At 39.8% G+C, this 19,949-nt stretch overlaps 1 protein-coding gene across 1 annotated transcript; it reads left to right on the top strand.

Annotated features, from left to right (window-relative positions):
- Positions 1-254: 254 nt before the first annotated feature.
- Positions 255-19,502, top strand: wdr26b (WD repeat domain 26b). The gene is made up of 14 exons (XM_008398025.2): positions 255-1,062; positions 3,256-3,355; positions 4,808-4,864; positions 8,112-8,248; positions 10,314-10,411; positions 10,529-10,685; positions 13,214-13,352; positions 13,619-13,759; positions 14,301-14,420; positions 15,421-15,566; positions 15,664-15,742; positions 15,852-15,981; positions 16,459-16,653; positions 16,737-19,502. Exons 1-14 carry the CDS (start codon positions 755-757, stop codon positions 16,760-16,762), a joined length of 1,833 nt encoding a protein of 610 aa, XP_008396247.1. The 5' UTR covers positions 255-754; the 3' UTR covers positions 16,763-19,502.
- Positions 19,503-19,949: the final 447 nt, after the last annotated feature.

Raw genomic sequence — 19,949 nt, 5'->3', positions numbered from 1 at the left:
AGTCACTTTGATGATAAAACACAAATTGTTTCTCAGTATTACATTTTAAAAGACATTTTGGAACTAAACGTTGACGTTACATTATTTAAATGGTTTTTTTCTACATTTTAAGCATAATTAACTAATTTCAATACATTATTGTAATTTGTCAGTTCACTACTTAAAAAGATTTGTATAAAATCTACAAAAATATATATATATTAGTTTGAAAATACATAGGTCATAAAAACAACATTCACACACTTTTTTTTATCTTCTGTTTTGTCAAATATTTAGTTATTATGCTAACTATGTTCCCATGCACCACCCATGGATTATATTCTACTCGGAAGCCTGCTAGTGTAGGAATTTCCGGCTACGTCAGGGCGTCAGGACTCCATTAGAGTTGCAGCTGTTTTGAGAGAAACATCAACAAAAACGAGCTGACATTAGGCTCTGAGTCTGGCAACAAGGCCTTCAATCTGGAAGCGTAACCTACATTTCCCACCCGGAGCTTCGCCGGTTTCTAACCACGGCCGCTCTCGGTGAGGAAACTCTGGCCTCCGCTTCCTCCTCCTCCGACTCGGACACCGGCGGAGCGTCGCCGCCCCCGCGGAAGAAACACCGAGCCTCGGCGGCGGAGGGAGCAGGAGAGCCCGGGGCTTCAGCCGTTGTAACAGGCCTCTCTGGAGTTGTCCTAGGACTTGCCGCACACTCTCAAACCACCTCTACCATCCACTTTAATCGAAGTGTCGTTAACAACTTTAGCAACAGCATGCAGTCAAACGGGGCAGGACAGGGACAAGAATCCTCTGAGCTTCCCTGCCTGAACAGCGCACAAAACGGGGAGTCATCATCCTCGGCCGGTGGAAACCACTCAAACGGGCTTCTGTCCAACGCGGACAACGGTAACGGTGTCGGTACCAGTAACGGGTCTTCAGTTGGACCTTGTTCGGGGACTTCGGCTGCCTCCACGGCCTCGGGTTCGGAGGTGGGCTCGTTGAAAAAGAAGAAACGGCTGTCGCAGACGGAGGAAGATGTCATACGATTAATAGGACAACATCTCCACGGACTAGGGCTGAAGTAAGTTTATCCAATGTGTCAGTCGTAGAAAAACTTCAGCAGACATTAAATATTAGCGATGAACATTTCAAGTATAATCCACATCACTGTTTTTTCTTATGATAGTGCAGTTGCTAAAAGCGCTATTGGAGCGCTTGACACACAAACATGGGGGGATGGGGTAGTAAGTTAGCCTGTGAGCTCGGCAGTTGGTAGGAAGAAGGGGTCCATCTTGCACAATAACAGTTAGCTTCAAAGCTAATAGCATTTGGCTGCGCTGAGGTGCTGTGCCCTGACATCAGATATTTAACACAACATAAAACACAAGCTACAGTTTAACAGCTCATCGCATGCAACGCAACACGAAGCACGTTTTTGAAATTAGGACATGATGTACTGTCAACGTATATGGATTTCGCACTGGATAAAAGCATTACATCATCCAATGTTAGTATCGTTTATTCACACTAAACAAGGCTTAACTTTTTCGTACCATCTATTCACAACACATCAACATGAAGTGTTTTATTTGTGTTAAAGGGGATGTTGTGGTAGCTTCTTAATGAGGTGCTAAAGCAGGATTATCGAGTTTGTTGTGTACCTGTTTGCGGTTCAAAGGCTGTTGCGCAAAAAAAATTGCGGAGAAATTTTAAGGTTAATGTATAGATTGTCAAGCCAGTGCGACTGGAGGTTTTTGTGTATTGTTTTTCCTCGGCTGTAAAATAATTTCTTTTTGTTGAACCTCCGGTGCAACATAAATAATAGTGTAATGCGTAAAAGCCCCTGTAATAACAAGGCTGCATCTGATTATTATTCCTCGTCTTTTCCAACTCCGCGTTTCTTTATATCCGTCATTTTGTGCAGCTTTGTAGATTTTGATATTTGTTTTCCCCCTCTCGTTTTTATACGGCTGGCTCCTGCAGATTATGTCTCTCTAGCATTAATGCCCTAATTCCCGTGTCTCATCGTCACAGATATTTGTCAACAGTCAGCCAGAACCTGTGACATGCATTTTATTGAGGGCATGTGTTTATTTGAAGACGGCATTCGGGCATTTGTTCCTGAAATGAGCAGAATCAGATGGTTTCATGGCGGCTGAGGAATGCGCTCTCTACCAGCTGTTTTAGATGGAAACGCTTTGCTCGAATCTAATTATAGCCACGGTGGGGGTTTCAGGATATGCATGTGTGTGTGCACTCATCGTTTTCAAAGTGACTGTTGTATAGAAGCTTAAACCTGCGCTGAGCTGTGCTGTCCAGCTGAGAAAGTAAAAAGCAGCCATTACGGGGCTTTTTAAAAGACAGCCTTAACGTTGCTCTATCCATTGAGATGGGGGTAGGTGGCAGGGTAGAGATGGGGGGGGGATACATGGCATTGCCTGGTATGAAACAGAGCCCCTATATTTCAGCAGGGGAAATACAGGAGAAATCAGTATTGCAGTCAGCTGGATGAGAGGCTGAACACAAAGCTGCTGCGCCACTTCATTGATACCTGAGAATGATGTCATCATGCTGAAAGGTGTCTGCCCCCCCCTCCTCCTCCAACACCTCCCACACCACCTTCCCCCGCCACCCCGCGCCTCCTCGTTTTCATTATCTTGCACTCGCATCTCGGCAGGCGCATTTATGGTGTCCTTAGCTGGGAGATGCTGTTTGGACAGATGGTAATGGTTCATGGTTGACAAGCTGAGAGGGTGATGTCAACTGCAGAGAAAGCTCGCCCCATGTTAATGAACCGCCTACTGTCCACACATAATGCTCCAGTCATGACACAAGTGCTCTGTGTTATTTTCCCTCAGATATAGGGAGCTATTAAGTTTATGTCACCAGGTAGAGTTGATGATGCCCCCTCTGTTTTAAAAGTGTTCTCACAGACCACCGTGCCTCTCATCTTAACCCTTTCGGTTGCATTTTGTCGCAAAAAAAAAATGCGACGATGATAATGAATAGCTCCGACATGTCACTTCATATAATCATGTTCTGACATTTCGACATCCTGCTGACTGAGCTCACAGTTCTGATTACCCACTCACTGCTGACGCCTAGATGCCACCTTCATGCTTAATTTCAAAGTCACCCATCCCCTACTTTTCTTCCCTTTTTACTGTCTTCTGTCTATACATCAGCATAACTTTGTCTGCTTCTCCTCCAACCCTCCACCCCCTCCCCTCTTGTCTGTGTGTGTGTGTGTGCGCGCGTGTGTGTGTGTCTGCAGTCAGACGGTGGACCTGCTGATGCAGGAATCAGGCTGCAGACTGGAGCACCCTTCAGCGTCCAAATTCCGCAACCACGTCATGGAGGGGGAGTGGGACAAGGTTAGTTTGGATGTCTATAATTGATGAGTTAATGTTTGATAAACATGGAATGTGCTTTGAATCTGTTGTGCTATTCACACTATAAAAATATAAGTGTGTTTGTTTAAAAATTTGATATAATAAAGGACATGAATCTTATTAGAGGTTCTTTCAAGTTGCATAGAAAGGCATTGACCTACCTTTGTGGTCTAACTGTTATACAAGTTTGATTTTGTTCTGCAGTTATTAATTAGTGCATTTGACATTTTTAATTTGTTATATAGTCAATAAACTTGCAAAAAGGTTTTCATACATTTCAACCAAAAATTGAAAGAAACACAGAAGAAGCTACTGTAAGCCATATAAGAGACACACCAAGCACATGCAAGAAGGTTGCTTTGGTCAGATCAAACTGCACTCTATACCCTCCATGCAAAATGCTGTATGGCAGAAAACACTTTCTATCTATTTTTGCCTAAGCTTGAGCTTTCCGGAAACAAAATAGACAAAAAAAACCTAGTTTCTCAATGTGCACGCAGTTCCACTTTTCATCTACTTTTTGTACAAACAAATAAAACATAGAAATGTGCATCCTTAGTATGCTCTACTGTATCTGCCCATCATATAAACTCCTAATAAAATACATTGAAATCTTTGGTTTTACTATAGTAAAAAGTGAAAAAGTTTCAGATGTATAAATATTTTTCCAAGATGCTGATGAAAAATACTACGGACTGCATAATTTCAGGTGATGTGTGTCGTTTTTAGAACGTTTTCTTTAGGCAAGAAATCAGGTGGTCTACAACAATAAAAATATGAATACCATAAATACTGTTTTTATCTCCATAACAAATTGCTTTGAACTAAGGGTTTACTCTATTGGATAGTTTTGTAATTGTATGATAGTTGATAATACATGTTTTTAAATTTTAGAACTGTATAAAATATGTAATATTTGATCAGAACATTGATTTAAATCTAGTAATGAGTTCAGCATTGATGAAAATTCTGTTCCAGAATGTAACACAGTCTGACATGTACATTTTGTTTTGGCATTCTTTTAATTTTCAGGCTTTGTTGCATTTCTTTGTTTCTAGGTCTTAAGTTAGCCTTAGAAAATTACAAACCTTATTAAAAAGAAGCATTGCAAAAATGACGAACTTAAGCCAAAAACATTCAGTGTAGGCTCAAGTCAAGCGGTTGTAAATTTGTGCATGTGGGTGGCAGGTTTGTTCTTCCCACAAAGCTACTTGTAAAATCTAAGTTGTGATTGTTTCTTTTGCTCAGTTTTATCAAAGAACATGGAAGCTGTGAAAGCCTCATGGACAGTGGCCATACCATCTCGACCACTTAATGTTCATATTGCTGTTTTTCTTTTTCTTTTTTCTCCTCCTCTGCATGCATTGAAACTGCTGAGCTAACAATTTCTCTCTGTGTCTCCCTACCATCATGTACCCTTTGTTTTTGGTCCAGGCTGAGAATGATCTCAACGAGCTGAGAGCACTCATGCATTCTCCCAACGCCATTGTGGTAAGCGCCCGCTTTGCCCAAACCCTGAACTGGGTCTGAATGACGGTCAGTCAGCAACACAGGCTCTGCTGGAGGTTCCAGAACTGTAGCAGTAGAAAACCAGGCCTGTGTTGTGGAGCTTTAAAAGCTCAAATGTTCTGGATAAAGAGTTAGAAATGGACCCCACACTGGATTTAAGGAAGGAATATGCTATTTTGCTGAATAATTTATTCTTGGCTTATTTGTTTTATCTTTATTTCTTCAACTTGTTATACTTTGCCATTTTTTTATGAATCATACTTTAAGCAAAGCACAGCGCCTACTGGTTTTTAGTGTATTGTTTTAGTTTGCAATACTCTGTGATGTCTTGAGTTGAGCTTTTTTTCATAAATTACAAAACAGTGCTATTAAAAATATATACAATGGTTAAATTTAAAGGGGGAAAAAAATCAATTTTAGATAGAATCGTATTCTGCCCTGCATCTCAGTGAAAATTAGCAGTTGAGAGAGGGGTCGCTGCAGGGTTGTGTACTTTTAGAAATGCAGCTTGTGGGTGGATGCTGTCTTGAATTTATGTGTGGTTGTCTCAACTCTGCTTGTATCAGTTGTCGGGGTCGTGCTGCATCCCTGAGATAAGACTCAAATTTAATACCAAAGATGTCTCTGCTTGCACTGATCAGTAAACACGTTTCTGTTTCCCTCAGCGTGAAATAAAGAGACGGAGAGGGTTGATTTCAACAATGGTTGGAGTGTAGTTGAAAATAACAGTGGAAATGTCGTGTGCGGGGCTCGAAACGGGTGCTTTTGCCATTTGAAAATTTCTGAGTTGTTATAAAAAAAATTTTTTCAATCTTTTCAAAATGAAATTGAAGCTGCGCCTGAAATGGTAACTGGATGTGCTTTATTCTGCCATCTGGATTTCCGTTTTGATTTCAAAGTTCATGTTTAAAGATGCTCCCTTTTAAAGTACACAAAGCAAAGATGTCAAAGAAGTGGTACACCATGAAGTTAGATAAGTAGTTGGAGAAGGAGTATAGGACCAATAATAGCCATTACTTTCCCTCTCCTGTTCAAAATAAATGATACACTGTTCTGTGTTGCGGTCCAACCTGCTAATTATCCTCTTTACGCTCTGACATCTCTGCCGTTCTTCATGCTTCTTTATTGGGTTTGTTAACCTTGTATGCAAAGGATGGAAGTGGAGGAGGAGCTGATTAAGCTAACTAATGCCAGATTTAACAATCTGACAAACTGTTCAACGGAAAGTTGAATTTAGCGTCCTATAAAACAATGCATTCATTGTTTTGTAATGTTAAAAAATGAGCTCAGCCAACATGCCAGAAGAAGCACCAAGTGACAGAAATGCACATTTGAATGTAATGTTTTTTTAAGAGGCTTTAAACATGCTTGAATAAAGGAATGGAGTTATTTAGTGTGTGTTTCTACAACACAAGGCCATAATTTGAGCAGTCATGCCTTTGCATTATTATTTATGGCTCCTGTGTTCTTGCTATAGCAGCCTAACCACTGAGGGTATGCAGTTGTTGGAATAACATTGCTGTGGTTGCTTTCTGAATTAGAGTTAAACATTGTGAGACTTTAGACTGATATTAAATGGTATGAGTTTCATAACTATAAGACCAGGTTCAGACCTGGTATTAAAATACACCCTGACTGATTCGGATAAAAGTAGATCCCGCTAAGCACTGTCATTTACTCCTGTCCTGCGCGATCAGATTTCAGTAACTTCCTTTACACACAGATGAGCAGGTCGCCACATCACAGGGGTGGGCTGCCAGCTGAGACATAAACTGGACATCAGCAAGGTCCTCTGATGTTTCCACTTGATCTCCGAAACATCCAGTCACGCGAGCTGCATTATTAATCAGTTATTAACGTCGTTGAGGTATAGATGAGTTGCATTTTGCTGCTTTAGTTTGGCTGCAAAATCTCTATAAACGTAAATATATAACTGAACAGATATGTTATGGGAGAAGTAAAACGTTAGAGATCAAAAAGCTCTACATTAGTGGACAGACACTGAAGAATGTAAACTATAATTTTTAATTACAAAGTTTTTTAGCCTGCACTCTTATGTAAAAGTGACAAGACATTTGTCTGATACATATTTTGTTCCCATGAGTCATTTTTTGAATTATTAACTTTTATGCAAGGTTTGCAGTGGGTGCAATCAGCTAAATAAAAAAAATTGTACAAGGAACAAACATTCACCCATGCAGCATTCTGAAGTCTATCGATCTATAAAAAGACATTTTGAGAATGGAATCCTCTCTAAAGAGGATTCCATTAAATTTATTATTGCTGGTTATTAAAAATACCCTCATGTTGAGTTTTATAGGGGTCATGAGGTCATGTCAGTGGGTTCTCCTTCAATGTGTCCCAGGACGATTGTGTTTAGTGACAAACTGATGCAGATTCATGTGTCCCAGAACGTCCCAGTTAGAATAGTGGGTAAATAGGTGGTCTTAAAAAAAGGCACCTTATTTACATCAAAGTCAGACTATCAAGTACTTAAATTTTCCTTCATTTATAGATTATAAAATGTATTACTTTGTTCAGATATCTGCATATTAACTTTTTTTTCTTAGTAAATCGCATGGAAAAAGATAGGCATTTCTGTTTTTTGTTGTTTTTTGGGTTTTTTTTTTTTTTGCTGCCTGGGTTTTTATAGGCAGAATCATAACTTCAAACATGTAAACAGAATCTTAAAACAGCTTCTGCCTTCCACTGTGTGCTTCCTCAACAGGGGATCTTTTCAAAGTAGGGGAGCTTTATTCAACACAGCATGTGGGAGATGTGGTCATGCATCCTTAGACTGAAGCTGCACCTCCACACCATTTATACAGCTTCCAGTACAGTATCAGATAATAGAATATTCAACTCTCCATGAGGGTTTATAGATATCGTTTACCTTTGAGTGCTTAGCTGCAGCACAACACCTTTAAAACGCAGGGAGAAATCACTTTTTGGCTTAGTTGATTCATTCCAACTCTCTTTTGGTGTTTTCAGGGCAAAGGTTAAAGATTGTGCTGATAAATTACAGATGTCGGTATATAAACAGTTTATAAATAGACTATTTCAAATTTTGCTTAGAGAATGGTTTAGGAACTCTATGTGTGGTACTTTTAAGTATTTTAGGGATGCATCCATTAATGATGCACTGTTTTAATGCTATAATCTCATAAAACCAAGGGTTTTTTTTTTCCTTTTGTTCATTGTTTTACTGTTGCCTTCTCCTTCTCCTCAGCGTATGAAGTTCCTGCTGCTGCAACAGAAATACCTAGAGTATCTGGAGGACGGCAAGGTCCTGGAGGCTCTGCAGGTCCTCCGGGGAGAGCTGACGCCGCTCAAGTACAACACGGACCGGATCCACGTCCTCAGCGGGTACTTTCTGATGTTTCACCGGTTTCACAAATGATTCACTCAAAGTACTAAATTTAAACAGCTCCACACATTTACTTTTGTAAAAATGCACAATTTTGGCAGTTAAGTTCTTAAATGTTATTCAGCTTTTAATATGCCCTTTTTTTATTGCTTTTTTATTGTTTTTTTTGTTTTTTGTTTTTTTTTTATTCATCACGACAGCTTGTGGTATTTAGAATTTTAATATACTTTTGCAGATGAAATAAACTATCATCAGCTGAGCTTTGATGAAAAGATGAAAAGCAGAGATAGCCAACAAGATGAGAAGTTCAAACACTTAGTATTGACTTCAAAGAGAAGCTACTTAAAAAACTGAATGGAGAAAAACTGCCACTGGCTACTTGGGCAGTGCTTCTGTAGGAAGCAAGCAACTAAAGGCTGAAACTGTGGCAAAATATAAGATTAGATTAGGTCGAAGTTGTAGTCAGTCGTTGTTGCAAGGAGTCTTAAAAGCTGCCATGAGATGTTAGCTTGGTGTTGTGGAGGAATTAGGGATCAGCAGAGGAATTAAAAAGACATCAAAGGACCTAGCCGTTCTTTTATTTTCATTAAGTGAGACAAGTAAACTAAGACCTGATTTGCTTTATTTGTGTATTAGTTTTTAATACTGTTTGTATAAGTGTCATTTTGGTTTTAAAGTTAAAGAATTACTGCTTTAATCTGTTACCTGCTGTGATGAGTTTGGGGACAGTATCACTTTGCATTTTTAGGACTTTTTACTCTGTTTTGTATTTTGCCAATGTGCCAGTTGTCAACCTTTCTTATGTTTGTAGGTTATTGTTCATGTCATTCTTACTGTCTGAGTTTTTACTGTTATTTTAAGTGTCGGTCAGACAAGCTCGTTGTTGCCAAGAATGGGCCAGCCTTGTATTTTTACTGGGATGTAGCAGAAAGCCTCATCTGGGACATTTTTGGGATCAACTGTAAATCACAACAAATGTCTCTTAAGAGCTGCGGTTGGTTCCAACCGGCCCATGTGTATTCATTGGCTGAGGGCATCGTCATTACTTTCTCATGATTTCAGAAAATAAGCAGCGTTCATGTTAAAGAATGTTGTAAAACAAACTACATGTCTCTATGACAATACAGTCAGTGATATTTAAATGTATGCCTCATTCAGAAACCAGTGTGACCCTGTAATATGCCTGCTAGCAGTATGCTGCTCTTAAGTCAACAGGTTGCTTCTACCCCAATTAACACAGTGAATAATATGAGTATAACAATAAACCCAGCTCTTGATATGAGACTATACATAATGTTGTGTCTTCAAGATTGACATGCAATGCATAGGGTACCAAATGATCAGGGTCTTGGAAACTCGGCACACTTACAGTAATTATGATGACATATTAAAAAATGTGTGAAGCAAGGTACAATTCATGCAAAGTTAATATTTGGTCAAGAAAAAAAAAAAAGGAAAGATGCCTCAATCTCAAGTCCAGCAGATAGTCTGAATATGCCCTCAAAAGGCATCAAGAGTTGTGGGTGGAAAAGAGAAAAAGAACAAGCAGTGACATGATAATTGCGTGTTGTATGGAGTCTCTTCACCTCCTGTCCACCTTTCTTCTTTTTCTGTGTTGTTCGTAGCTTAGGGAGCCCAAATGACTAGCGCTGCCCCTGGTCATGACTGACTATTAAATTAGATTTGTCCAGGCATTTTCACTGACTGTACGTTAAAATATTGTTTTAATTATAAAATATTCAGTTTACGCATGTTTTTGATGGACTTCAAAAACATGCTATCTAGGCATTGTTGGTTAGTTTTTCCTTATTATTTGAAGTCCGCCTCCAGACTAAGAATGATATAAACATAATACAGCATGGGCGTGTTGTGCAAAAAGAAAATTGTCGTTTTGATTTACTCTGACCAGTGTTGTAGGTTAAATGAGAAATTATACAAGAAATGTTGCATCTAATATATTTTTGGTTGTGTGATGAATCATGTTAGGTTTTTTTTTTGTTTTGTTTGTTTTTACCAACAGTGAATCTTGTTTTCTCTAAACCTTGACCTCGTATTTTCTTGCAGGTACCTAATGTGTAGTCATGCCGACGACCTCCGAGCCAAGGCAGAATGGGAGGGCAAGGGCACAGCCTCTCGCTCCAGGCTCCTGGATAAATTACAGAGTGAGGAGTTGCTTTTTGTTTAATAAGCCTGTGGAGCTAGCACATGTTGCCCAGCTTCCACACGTACATTTGATGTGCTGAGGCGAACTATCTTCCCGCTTTCTGACCATGTTGCAGCGTACCTGCCCCCATCCGTGATGCTGCCTCCTCGGCGACTACACACTTTGCTGCGGCAAGCGGTGGAACTACAGAGGGATCGCTGTCTTTATCACAACACCAAGCTGGACAACAACCTGGATTCAGTCTCCCTTCTCCTCGATCATGTCTGCAGCAGGTTGGTGCTGCAGCATCAGTCATACAGTGAAAATGTTGATGGAAATGCATCCTAGGTCTGAGAAGTGTACACAACCTTGTTAAAACGGTGAGTTTTCGAGATGTAAAAAAAGAAAATGGTTTGAGGAGGGTTGGATAGAAGCGGGAAGCATGATGTTTGTTTCCCCTCATTACTGCCTATTGAGGCTGTCAACATATTCAACTGAGCTTTAATATATTCGGTCAACGGAAAAAAAGAAATCTACTTCAGTCACAGATGGTGAGAAAAATTTTAAGTCGTCACATCTAAAACAGTAAGTGGTCTTGAAGATTTTTTTAAACAACAAATGGATAAATATTACCGCTTCTATTACATATTAGCTGGTTAATTAGCCTGGATATCATTCACTATGTTTACTTGTCAGTAGGCCCGTCACGATAACAAATTTTGCTGGACGATTAATTGTCTAAAAAGATTATTGCCATAAACGATAATATTGTTTCAAGACCTTTTGACACTGATTTAATGGAAATGACTAATAATACACCTTATTTTCAAAAGAACACATAACACTGGAACTGATCAACTAAATAAAACCAAAAACAAAAATAAAATGGATTCTCAGTCTCCATTAATTACGGAGGGGAATCCCAAACACCTGAAACAGCGCAACCGGACATTGGAGATGATATGTGGAAACAACATTAATGTTTATTGAACATTTCATGCAAAGAATATAGAAATGACAAGGGGAGGAGTTGGAGCCAAATTGCTACCTCAGTTGATAAACCTGGTAAGTTTTCAGCTGTTCTTCATTAACGTGACATAAATAGGTTACAATGATTTTCATTCAGTCAGGACTTTACGTTGACTCTAGCCATCTGCATCACAGGTAGATTCTAGTAAAGCATTGATTAATGCCTGATTTTAAAATTAGTTAACTGGATTTGTAGCCATTATTTTGTGCCCATGTGGCTGGACACCACACGGCACGACGAACCCGATCAAACCGTTATACCTAGGATTTCTGTCGGCTAATATGTCTCTCAGGTTTTGAAAATGTACAGACAATCAGCCAACAGTTCTAAGACGATGTAATGTGCGCTGGACTTTAGACTAAGGAAATGAGAAAGGGAGGGTCAGTGGAGAGTACCGGAGCTGAGCCGTTTTTAATTCAGTGTCATCAACAGAAAGAAAAAAGGCCGGAAGAGACGATAACGACGATAATTAAAATGAGATCGATAGGTTTAATTTATCGTCCGATTAATTGATTTATCGTTTATCGTGACAGGCCTACCTGTCACAATAACGATTTTTACTGGACAATAAATTGTCCTAGAAATTATTGCGATAAACAATAACATTGTTCTTTTGAGACTATTTTCAAGTAATATATATTGATAATGGCATAACAACAAACGCTTGCTCTCTTAAAGACCAATAAACTTTAATTTTGTGAAGAACACTTAGAACTGGAAGATATTTTAAACATCCCAAATAAAACAAAACGACCAAAAACGATAAACGAAAATAAAACCCACACACAACCAAACCCATAAGTAAAATGGATTATGGGGTCTTTGAATGGGGTCTTTGTCTTTGAACAAAATGAACCGGAATGGAAATGATCAAGTTCATTTTGATTTATCGTGCGATTAATTGCTTTATTGTGACAGGCGTAGGCTGCTTTTACATAGGAAGCAATGTGGTTTTTGTCAGTGGATGAAGTGACCCATCCATCCATCCATCCATTTTCTTTACACCCTTGTCCCTTAGTGGGATTGGGAGGGGAGCTGGTGCCGATCTCCAGCTAACGTTCCGGGCAAGAGGCGGGGTCACCCTGGACAGGTCGCCAGTCTGTCGCAGGGATGAAGTGACCAATAGCCCCAAATAGCGGTCAGCTACAAAACAGGGGCTTTTATTTTATCGGCACCACAATAAACTGAAAATTACAAGTGATTTTGCTTCAAGTGGTAAAGCATTTATGCGTTCCTTTGTACTAGTTTCATTATAATTTAAGTTATTTACATGTGGCGTATACGTCTCCCCTCCTTTTCTTTAGTTAATGTACTTTCATGTTCCTTTATGAACAGGAAAGCTTGGGAAAATAAACAAAACTTTTTTTTTTCACATCCAAATCAACAAATAATTTCTTCATGAGAGAAACATGTATTGTTTGAAGTGGCCTAGCTTGTCCTCACAATCTCATAGATTTGTAGAACTTTTGTAAGACAAAGTTGGCAAAACCTGAAAACTGAAACTGGATGGAAATGTGCTTTAATAAAGTATTTACTCAAAGATCCACGGAAATGCAATATTCCTCCCTCCACATTTGTGTTTTGTTTTTTTGTTGGTTTTTTTTAGCTAACTTATGCAGGACGAACATCGTGTAGACTCTTTTGCATTCTCAAATTTCTGTTCTCTGTACATCTGAAAATACTATAAACGCTACATTTTGAGGGCCAGTTTGTATTCTGTTGTAGAATTTTCACGACGTATTCACCGGTGGGTTTTGTAGACTTAAAAATCAATCTGTTTTCTTTCTGCAGGAAACAGTTTCCCTGTTACACCCAGCAGATTCTGACAGAGCATTGTAATGAAGTGTGGTTCTGCAAATTCTCAAACGATGGCACCAAACTAGCGACTGGCTCCAAAGACACGACTGTCATAATCTGGCAAGTGGACCCGGTGAGTGTGCAAACATACACGCCTTACTCATTCGACTGCAGTCTGTTGGTAGATTGTAGATTGTTTTCTCTTGCTACTGTTGCATGAGATTAATCAAGTTTAGCAGAGTTTCTCACTAAACCAGTAGAGAAACTCTTACAGAAAAGCGAGTTTATTTAATGTTCTAAAAGGTAGTCTGACGAAAGGTAAATCTGAATGAAATAAAGTTAAAAATGCCATTATAAAATCTCTTATTCAGTCATGTTTAATTTGTGCCTCCCGCGTAGGAGAGCCACCAACTGAAGCTGCTGCGAACCCTGGAAGGGCACGCATACGGCGTCTCCTACTTAGCCTGGAGTCCTGATGACACCTACCTGATCGCCTGTGGACCTGACGATTGCTCTGAGCTCTGGCTCTGGAATGTTCAGGTAGAATAAAAAGAAAGAAAGAAATTAAAAAGTATCCTTAAATATTCTTTTCAACACCATTCGGACAAGTAATTGAGCCCTTACTGTTGGCACAGGCTGTTGGCTTCATACCTCCATTAATGAGCGCAGTCATACAGAGATATTTTCTTCTACACAGTTATAAGATACTTCAGTTGTCAGAATTTATTTATATACCGTTGGTGTTATTTGGGATACTCTGATCTCATGCATTATATCACCGTTTCTGTATCATTCAGCTTGACACGCGGTAAGTGCGTCTCCTCATAGCCATCCTCGGTATGACGCGGTTGTCTAAGCACCATTAATCGTATCCCAAGTCTGAAAAGTGCTATGGATACCCTGTAGTGTGCCGTTTGTACTCAATGACCTTTTCTTTTCACCCATCCTCTCTTCTCCCCCCTCTCTCTCTCTTTTTTTTTCTTACTCATCCCTCCCCCACTCTTGCTCAATGTGTCTTCTCGCTCTCTCCCTTCCCCCATTTCCTTCTCTGTGTTTCTCTATAAATACCCTTCTTTGCCAGACGGGGGAGCTGCGGACCAAGATGTCCCAGTCCCACGAAGACAGTCTTACCAGTGTGGCCTGGAATCCTGATGGCAAACGCTTTGTCACCGGTGGACAAAGGGGGCAGTTTTATCAGTGTGTAAGTCCTCCGGTCATTTACCAACTTTTACAAACACAATTCTTTTCATTTTTTTTTTTTTCCCATTTTGCCACAATCACAAACATCGTAGTATTTTATTTGGTTGTCATGTGATCCACAAATACAAAATAGTGCATGTTTGTGAAGTGGAAGGATATTATGACATATAGACCTGATGTGTGGTGATTGTTTGTATTTAGTCCTGATTTAAAAACTTTATAAAACTACCTTTTACTGCAATTTTAACTGTAGGTCTTTTAGTGTTTCTTGACTGGTTTTACATACTTAGACATTAGTATTTGTGTTCATTCTTCTTCTGATGTTTGACTGGGTCATCCTTATGTTTTGATTTAAACATTATAAAGAAATATTTCACTAACTTGATTTTAGCTCTGGCTAGATGTTTATATGACCTCCTGGAAGGTGACCCTCCACCCCACTCTTATGGTAGCTTTCTTCTTCCCAGTCTTCCATATTAGCCAGGCCAATAATTATCGAGTTGAATGATTCTCCCATCTGGATCTCTGCAGCTCCCCCAGAGTAACTGCAGACCTGCTGGTTGATTTATTTTTTTTTTTGGTTGATTTTCTGAATATGTTCTCCTTATAATGCTTTGAACTTTTTTGTAGCTTCATCCCTAACCATTCTGCTGTTTCTTTTAGTATTAACAGAGTTAACGTGCTTGGAGGCCAATGCACAACATACTCTCAGATTTTAAAAAAATAAATCAACAAAAAAACATCTATACCCTTTTCGCATCATACTTATGCGGAACATTGTCAAATAAATTCCCAATAAAATGCACTGTTTGTGGTTTTAACGTAAAAAAAAACATGTAAGCATAATGACCAGTTATAAGGAACTGTAAGCCCCAGAGTCTTTGGATTTGGCTGCTGCTTGATGTAGGTGGTTGTGAGCAGACAGTCGTAGCTTTGGCTTGGACTATGCCTGTCTTCCTGTTAAGAATAAGGGCTTACGGTTCTGCTGTCTGCGTTGTCAGGACCTGGACGGGAACTTGTTGGACTCGTGGGAGGGGGTGAGAGTTCAGTGCCTGTGGTGCCTGAGCGATGGGAAGACTGTGCTGGCCTCGGACACCCATCAGCGTATCAGAGGGTACAACTTTGAGGACCTCACAGACAGAAACATGTATGTATATTTTGAAATGAGAATGAAAGATGTGACTTAATGTAATTCATATTAATAGCAGATAGATCATTTATTTTCACTATTTTTTTTTTTACAGAGTTCAAGAGGACCACCCTATCATGTCTTTTACCGTTTCAAAGAACGGTAGATTAGCTTTGTTAAATGTAGCAACTCAGGTAAGCTTATCAGTTCTACCGAGTTGCTTGTAAACAAATAAATATATTGGAGAAATATAATAGAAATTAAATAAAATAGAATTTTGAATTTAAACTGGTTTCAACATAGGGAGTGCACCTGTGGGATCTTCAAGATCGGGTGCTTGTGAGGAAGTACCAAGGTGTGACCCAGGGCTTCTACACCATCCACTCCTGCTTCGGAGGAAACAACGAAGACTTCATCGCCAGTGGCAGCGAAGGTACAGTGAAAAGGCAGCTGAAGGCCATTGACAGGAAATGGCAGGAAGAGGAAAGCTGGTTTAAATTGTAAGAAAGATGAATAAAGCAAAATCCAGAGTAATCCAGGAAGAAAAACTTTTAAGAAAAGTTTATAGATTATTAAAGGATCAGCCTTTTAATAACTCAAAGATTTGTTAAAAAAAACAACATAATTTTCCTTTAACTTCATAATTATTTACTACTATGAGTTGATTCATCACAAAAAACGTGAATTTCTAAAATTCAATTTCTGTTGAACTGCGATTCGAAATGTTAAAATTTGACAAAATGCAAAGGATTCTTTCAAGAAATTGCGGTAAGACTTCAAATTTGAAGATGACGTGTAATCTTTTGTTTCTTTGGTTATCGTTGCTGCTCTGAGCGGTGGCATTTCTTTCCCATGTTCTAAATATATTTTCTTCCAACTGTGCACCACCTTTTGTCGTCAATCCCACCAGACCATAAAGTGTACATCTGGCATAGGCGTGGCGAACTTCCTATTGCCGAGCTCACAGGCCATACACGCACCGTTAACTGTGTGAGCTGGAACCCAGCCATCCCGGGCCTCATGGCGTCCGCCTCGGACGACGGCACAGTGCGCATCTGGGGTCCCGCTCCATTTCTCGATTCGCAAGAGGCAGACGGACTCAACGGTAAGAGGTTTCCGTTCAAGCGTGAGCTGTTCTCGCAACCCATAATGACAAGTTGCATGTTTGCTTGCTTTTCGTCTCCTCAGAAAACAGCAGTAACATGGACAGTTGATGGTGACCTACAGAGCAGATGACGTCTCAATTTGACAACAACCCAAGAATCCTACAATGTAACAAAACGTAAATGGGCAAATACAATTTGATATCACCAGAGAGAAAGCGAAGAAAAACCCAACAAATGTCACCGACCCATCTGAGAAAACAAAAAGTGAGAAAAATATGGCTCCAGAACCGGCCTAGACAAATGGTGGACATGATGACGGACTCCCTGGAATTTTGGGTCCGCATCCAAAAAAACAAAAAATTGGATCCCTTTTCTAAAGGCCTGGAAAGTCGGTCAGAACTCAGCAGGATCTTCCTCTGATGAACTGTAACAGCTGTTCTCCTCACTTCTAACTGACCCCCCCCTCGTCCTCCATTTTGCTCCGGTGTCAGTAGACATGTCAGCTCTTTGCAAGTATCTGAGGAAATCCACGTCCACCCTGAGCCTGGGGCCCGCTGCATCCTCGCGATGCCTCCAGACGGACAGGGCGGACCAGCCCTCTCTTTGCCGGACTACATCCGTCTGCCCGTTTGTCTCAGACTCTCTAATGTCTATGGACATGGGTGGGGGAACTTGTTGTTGAGAGAGGAGGATGGTGCGTGTGGGGTGGGGGAGGGCTATAGTAGGTCATCTGTGTGTTTTTTTTTGTTTTGTTTTTTTTTTCCTTTTCCCCTTTTTTCTTGCTAAATTCTTCAGTCATTTGGACAGAAGCTGAAAATTCACGGTGAAACCATCAACAGACCAGCTGATAAAGAACACCGATAGGCTATGCTAACTGTTTGAAGTTTTTTTTTTTTTTTTTTTTAAATGATAGTCATAGCGTTCATTCTTGTTTAAGAGGCGAACCCTAGCTCATGTAGTGCCCAAGGAAAACTTCAGTGTGAAGATTCCACGTTCTGTTTCTCAGCATTAGGAGGGGGAAAAAAAACTTTTTATCCCCCTTATTTAACATCCGTCACGGACAGCTCCCCCATTCCCTCCCTCCTGTCGAGCTAGCCTGTGCACAACTCCGTTAAATCTACCTAGGAGGAGGACAGAGTGATCCACAGGTTACATATCCACTGTGAGGGGGTCACACACTGGTGGCGAGGTGTGCTTTCCACCATCGAGACACGCATATATATATATATATAAACCAAGACCTTTCTCAGAAAGAGACGCTTTCCGACGTGGAGTGCAACTTCATTTGCACGCTTAGTGACTGCTGTCCCTCCTGTGTGAGAGTGGATGAGTGTGAGTAATAGTGACAAGAGTGTTTTTTTGCATGCACACAGTAGAGCGAGAGTGGACATTATTGGGTGCAGATTTAATTGGCGCGTGTTTTATTTTGTTTTTTTGGTTTTTTTTTTGTATGTGTGCAACTCACACCAGCAGAAGATTCTCTCCCCTCATCCCCTTGTTTTCATAGTAAAATTGTTCAAGATTTTAAACTAATTCTGAGTTATCCAAAGCCCCATAGGGACCTCTCTGTCTGTGGAACAAAAAAAAAAGACATTTTGTAAAAAAATTATTTTTTTTTTTTTAATGTGGGGCTTTCATTTTTACATTAGAATGTGTTTTGTCCTCAACGATGCAGCATTCAAATGGCACTGATATGTTGACATAAGATTCGTTGGGTGAAGCGAAGCAAAATACAAAAAAAATTGAAATAAAATAAATGCAATTTAAGTAAGACACCAGAAAGAGGCTGAAAGTTTGTAAAGGCATGGGCCGGTACCAGATTCTGTGAAAAAATGAAAATATATTATGGCTTCAGGGTATCAAAATATTTCCAGAAAACTTTCAGACAAAAATATAGAAACATGCTCAAGGTTTTACACCAATAATGATTCTTACTGCCACAAAAATATGATCACAAATTGGTTATCGCAGTTATACTAGTGTATTTAATATTTATTTATTATTCCGATTTTGATCAGTAGACTTGGAATAAAAATATAAACACCCACCAACTTTTATTATTGCACAGTATCTGACGCCTTTCTACTTGGGCTATCCGTGCTGGTGCCTAGCCTGCAGTCGTCTGCTTGACGGCGCTCCAGCTGTAGTTTTAAAACAGTGTTACTTTAGAAGAGTGATTCCTGGAGCTATTTCAGTTTCCAAAGTAAGCCGCTAGTAATCTTTTTACCATGAAACCGGCCCATGCCCAGTCATCGGCGAAGGGTTATTTCATTAGAGAAGTTGATGATTGGAATTATTCGACAAGTTTATAAAAAGAAGAGGCATCAATAGCTGAAACAACGCTTCGAGCGCGTTAGTTTGGGACTTTTGCAATCCTGAATCAAAACAACACAAACTGCCTTCCTGCTCCCACAGTTGCACAGATCCCCCGCCCCCCTCGGTATGTATGACTCCCTCACGGCACTTTGAGTGGTCTTTCTGCTCTCCTGCACATGAAGCGGTGGCATTAATCTTTAGTCGGCTGCCACCCCAAAAGGTTACATTGGTAAAAGATTTAAAAACCTAATAGGAGATTTCAAGAGGACCCGAGTCCTCGCCATGCCTCTATGCACCCGATGTGAGTGATTGGCCCAAAACGTGACGAAACGCAGCATTACAAGGCAAAGCAGTCTCGTCTTGAAGGTACCCCCTCTGGGAGTTTAGAGAGAGTTAGGCATCAACCTCCCCTTTGCTCTCCAGCCAAGTTATTCAGTGGTCTTTGCACCATTTAAAGCTTTCTTCCTCCCTTATTTCAGGGTATGTAATGACAATTCGCTACAGACTGATATAGTAAAATGTTTAAACCAGTGCTTTTGTCTGTTTTTATTGAAYTTTYTTTTTTTTTTTWYTTWWTTTTTTTTTTTTTTTTTTTTTTTTTTTKTTWTWTCMTTTTTGGTTGATCTCTATCCCTGTATGATCATATTAAAATATAACCAGACATTTGGAGTCCTTCTTTTTTTTTTGTAACATCTCTTTCTTTTACGTGTACTTTTCTTTGTATTCAGTTGCATTTTTATCTACCACCACAATCATAAAACAATATGCACAGCAACACTCTTTGCCAGTAGAAGCAAGGGAGGAGTCACGGTGTGTTTAAATGTTTATCGAATCAGGTTCTAACTATCCACCCATCGCCTTTAAAGAAATTCCTCCCTGTGAAGATTCTGCTTAATCGCATCTCTGTGTGTTTTACTATCTTCTGCTCGGTGTGCCGTTGTAGATAGGCAGTTGCTACTTTTCCGACCTGTATTGAAGC

Source organism: Poecilia reticulata, linkage group LG21 (assembly GCF_000633615.1).
Source record: "Poecilia reticulata strain Guanapo linkage group LG21, Guppy_female_1.0+MT, whole genome shotgun sequence".
Taxonomy (NCBI): Eukaryota; Metazoa; Chordata; class Actinopteri; order Cyprinodontiformes; family Poeciliidae; genus Poecilia; species Poecilia reticulata.
Note: the sequence above shows the minus strand (reverse complement) of the source record. Positions and strands in the feature narration are given on the sequence as shown.

Excerpts from the sequence above, each read along its gene's own strand:
- wdr26b (XM_008398025.2), top strand. The coding sequence starts at position 755 with ATGCAGTCAAACGGGGCAGGACAGGGACAAGAATCCTCTGAGCTTCCC. Across the intron at positions 10,412-10,528 it reads GCTCCTGGATAAATTACAGA|CGTACCTGCCCCCATCCGTG; the intron begins GTGAGGAGTTGC and ends ACCATGTTGCAG. Across the intron at positions 10,686-13,213 it reads CTCGATCATGTCTGCAGCAG|GAAACAGTTTCCCTGTTACA; the intron begins GTTGGTGCTGCA and ends TTCTTTCTGCAG.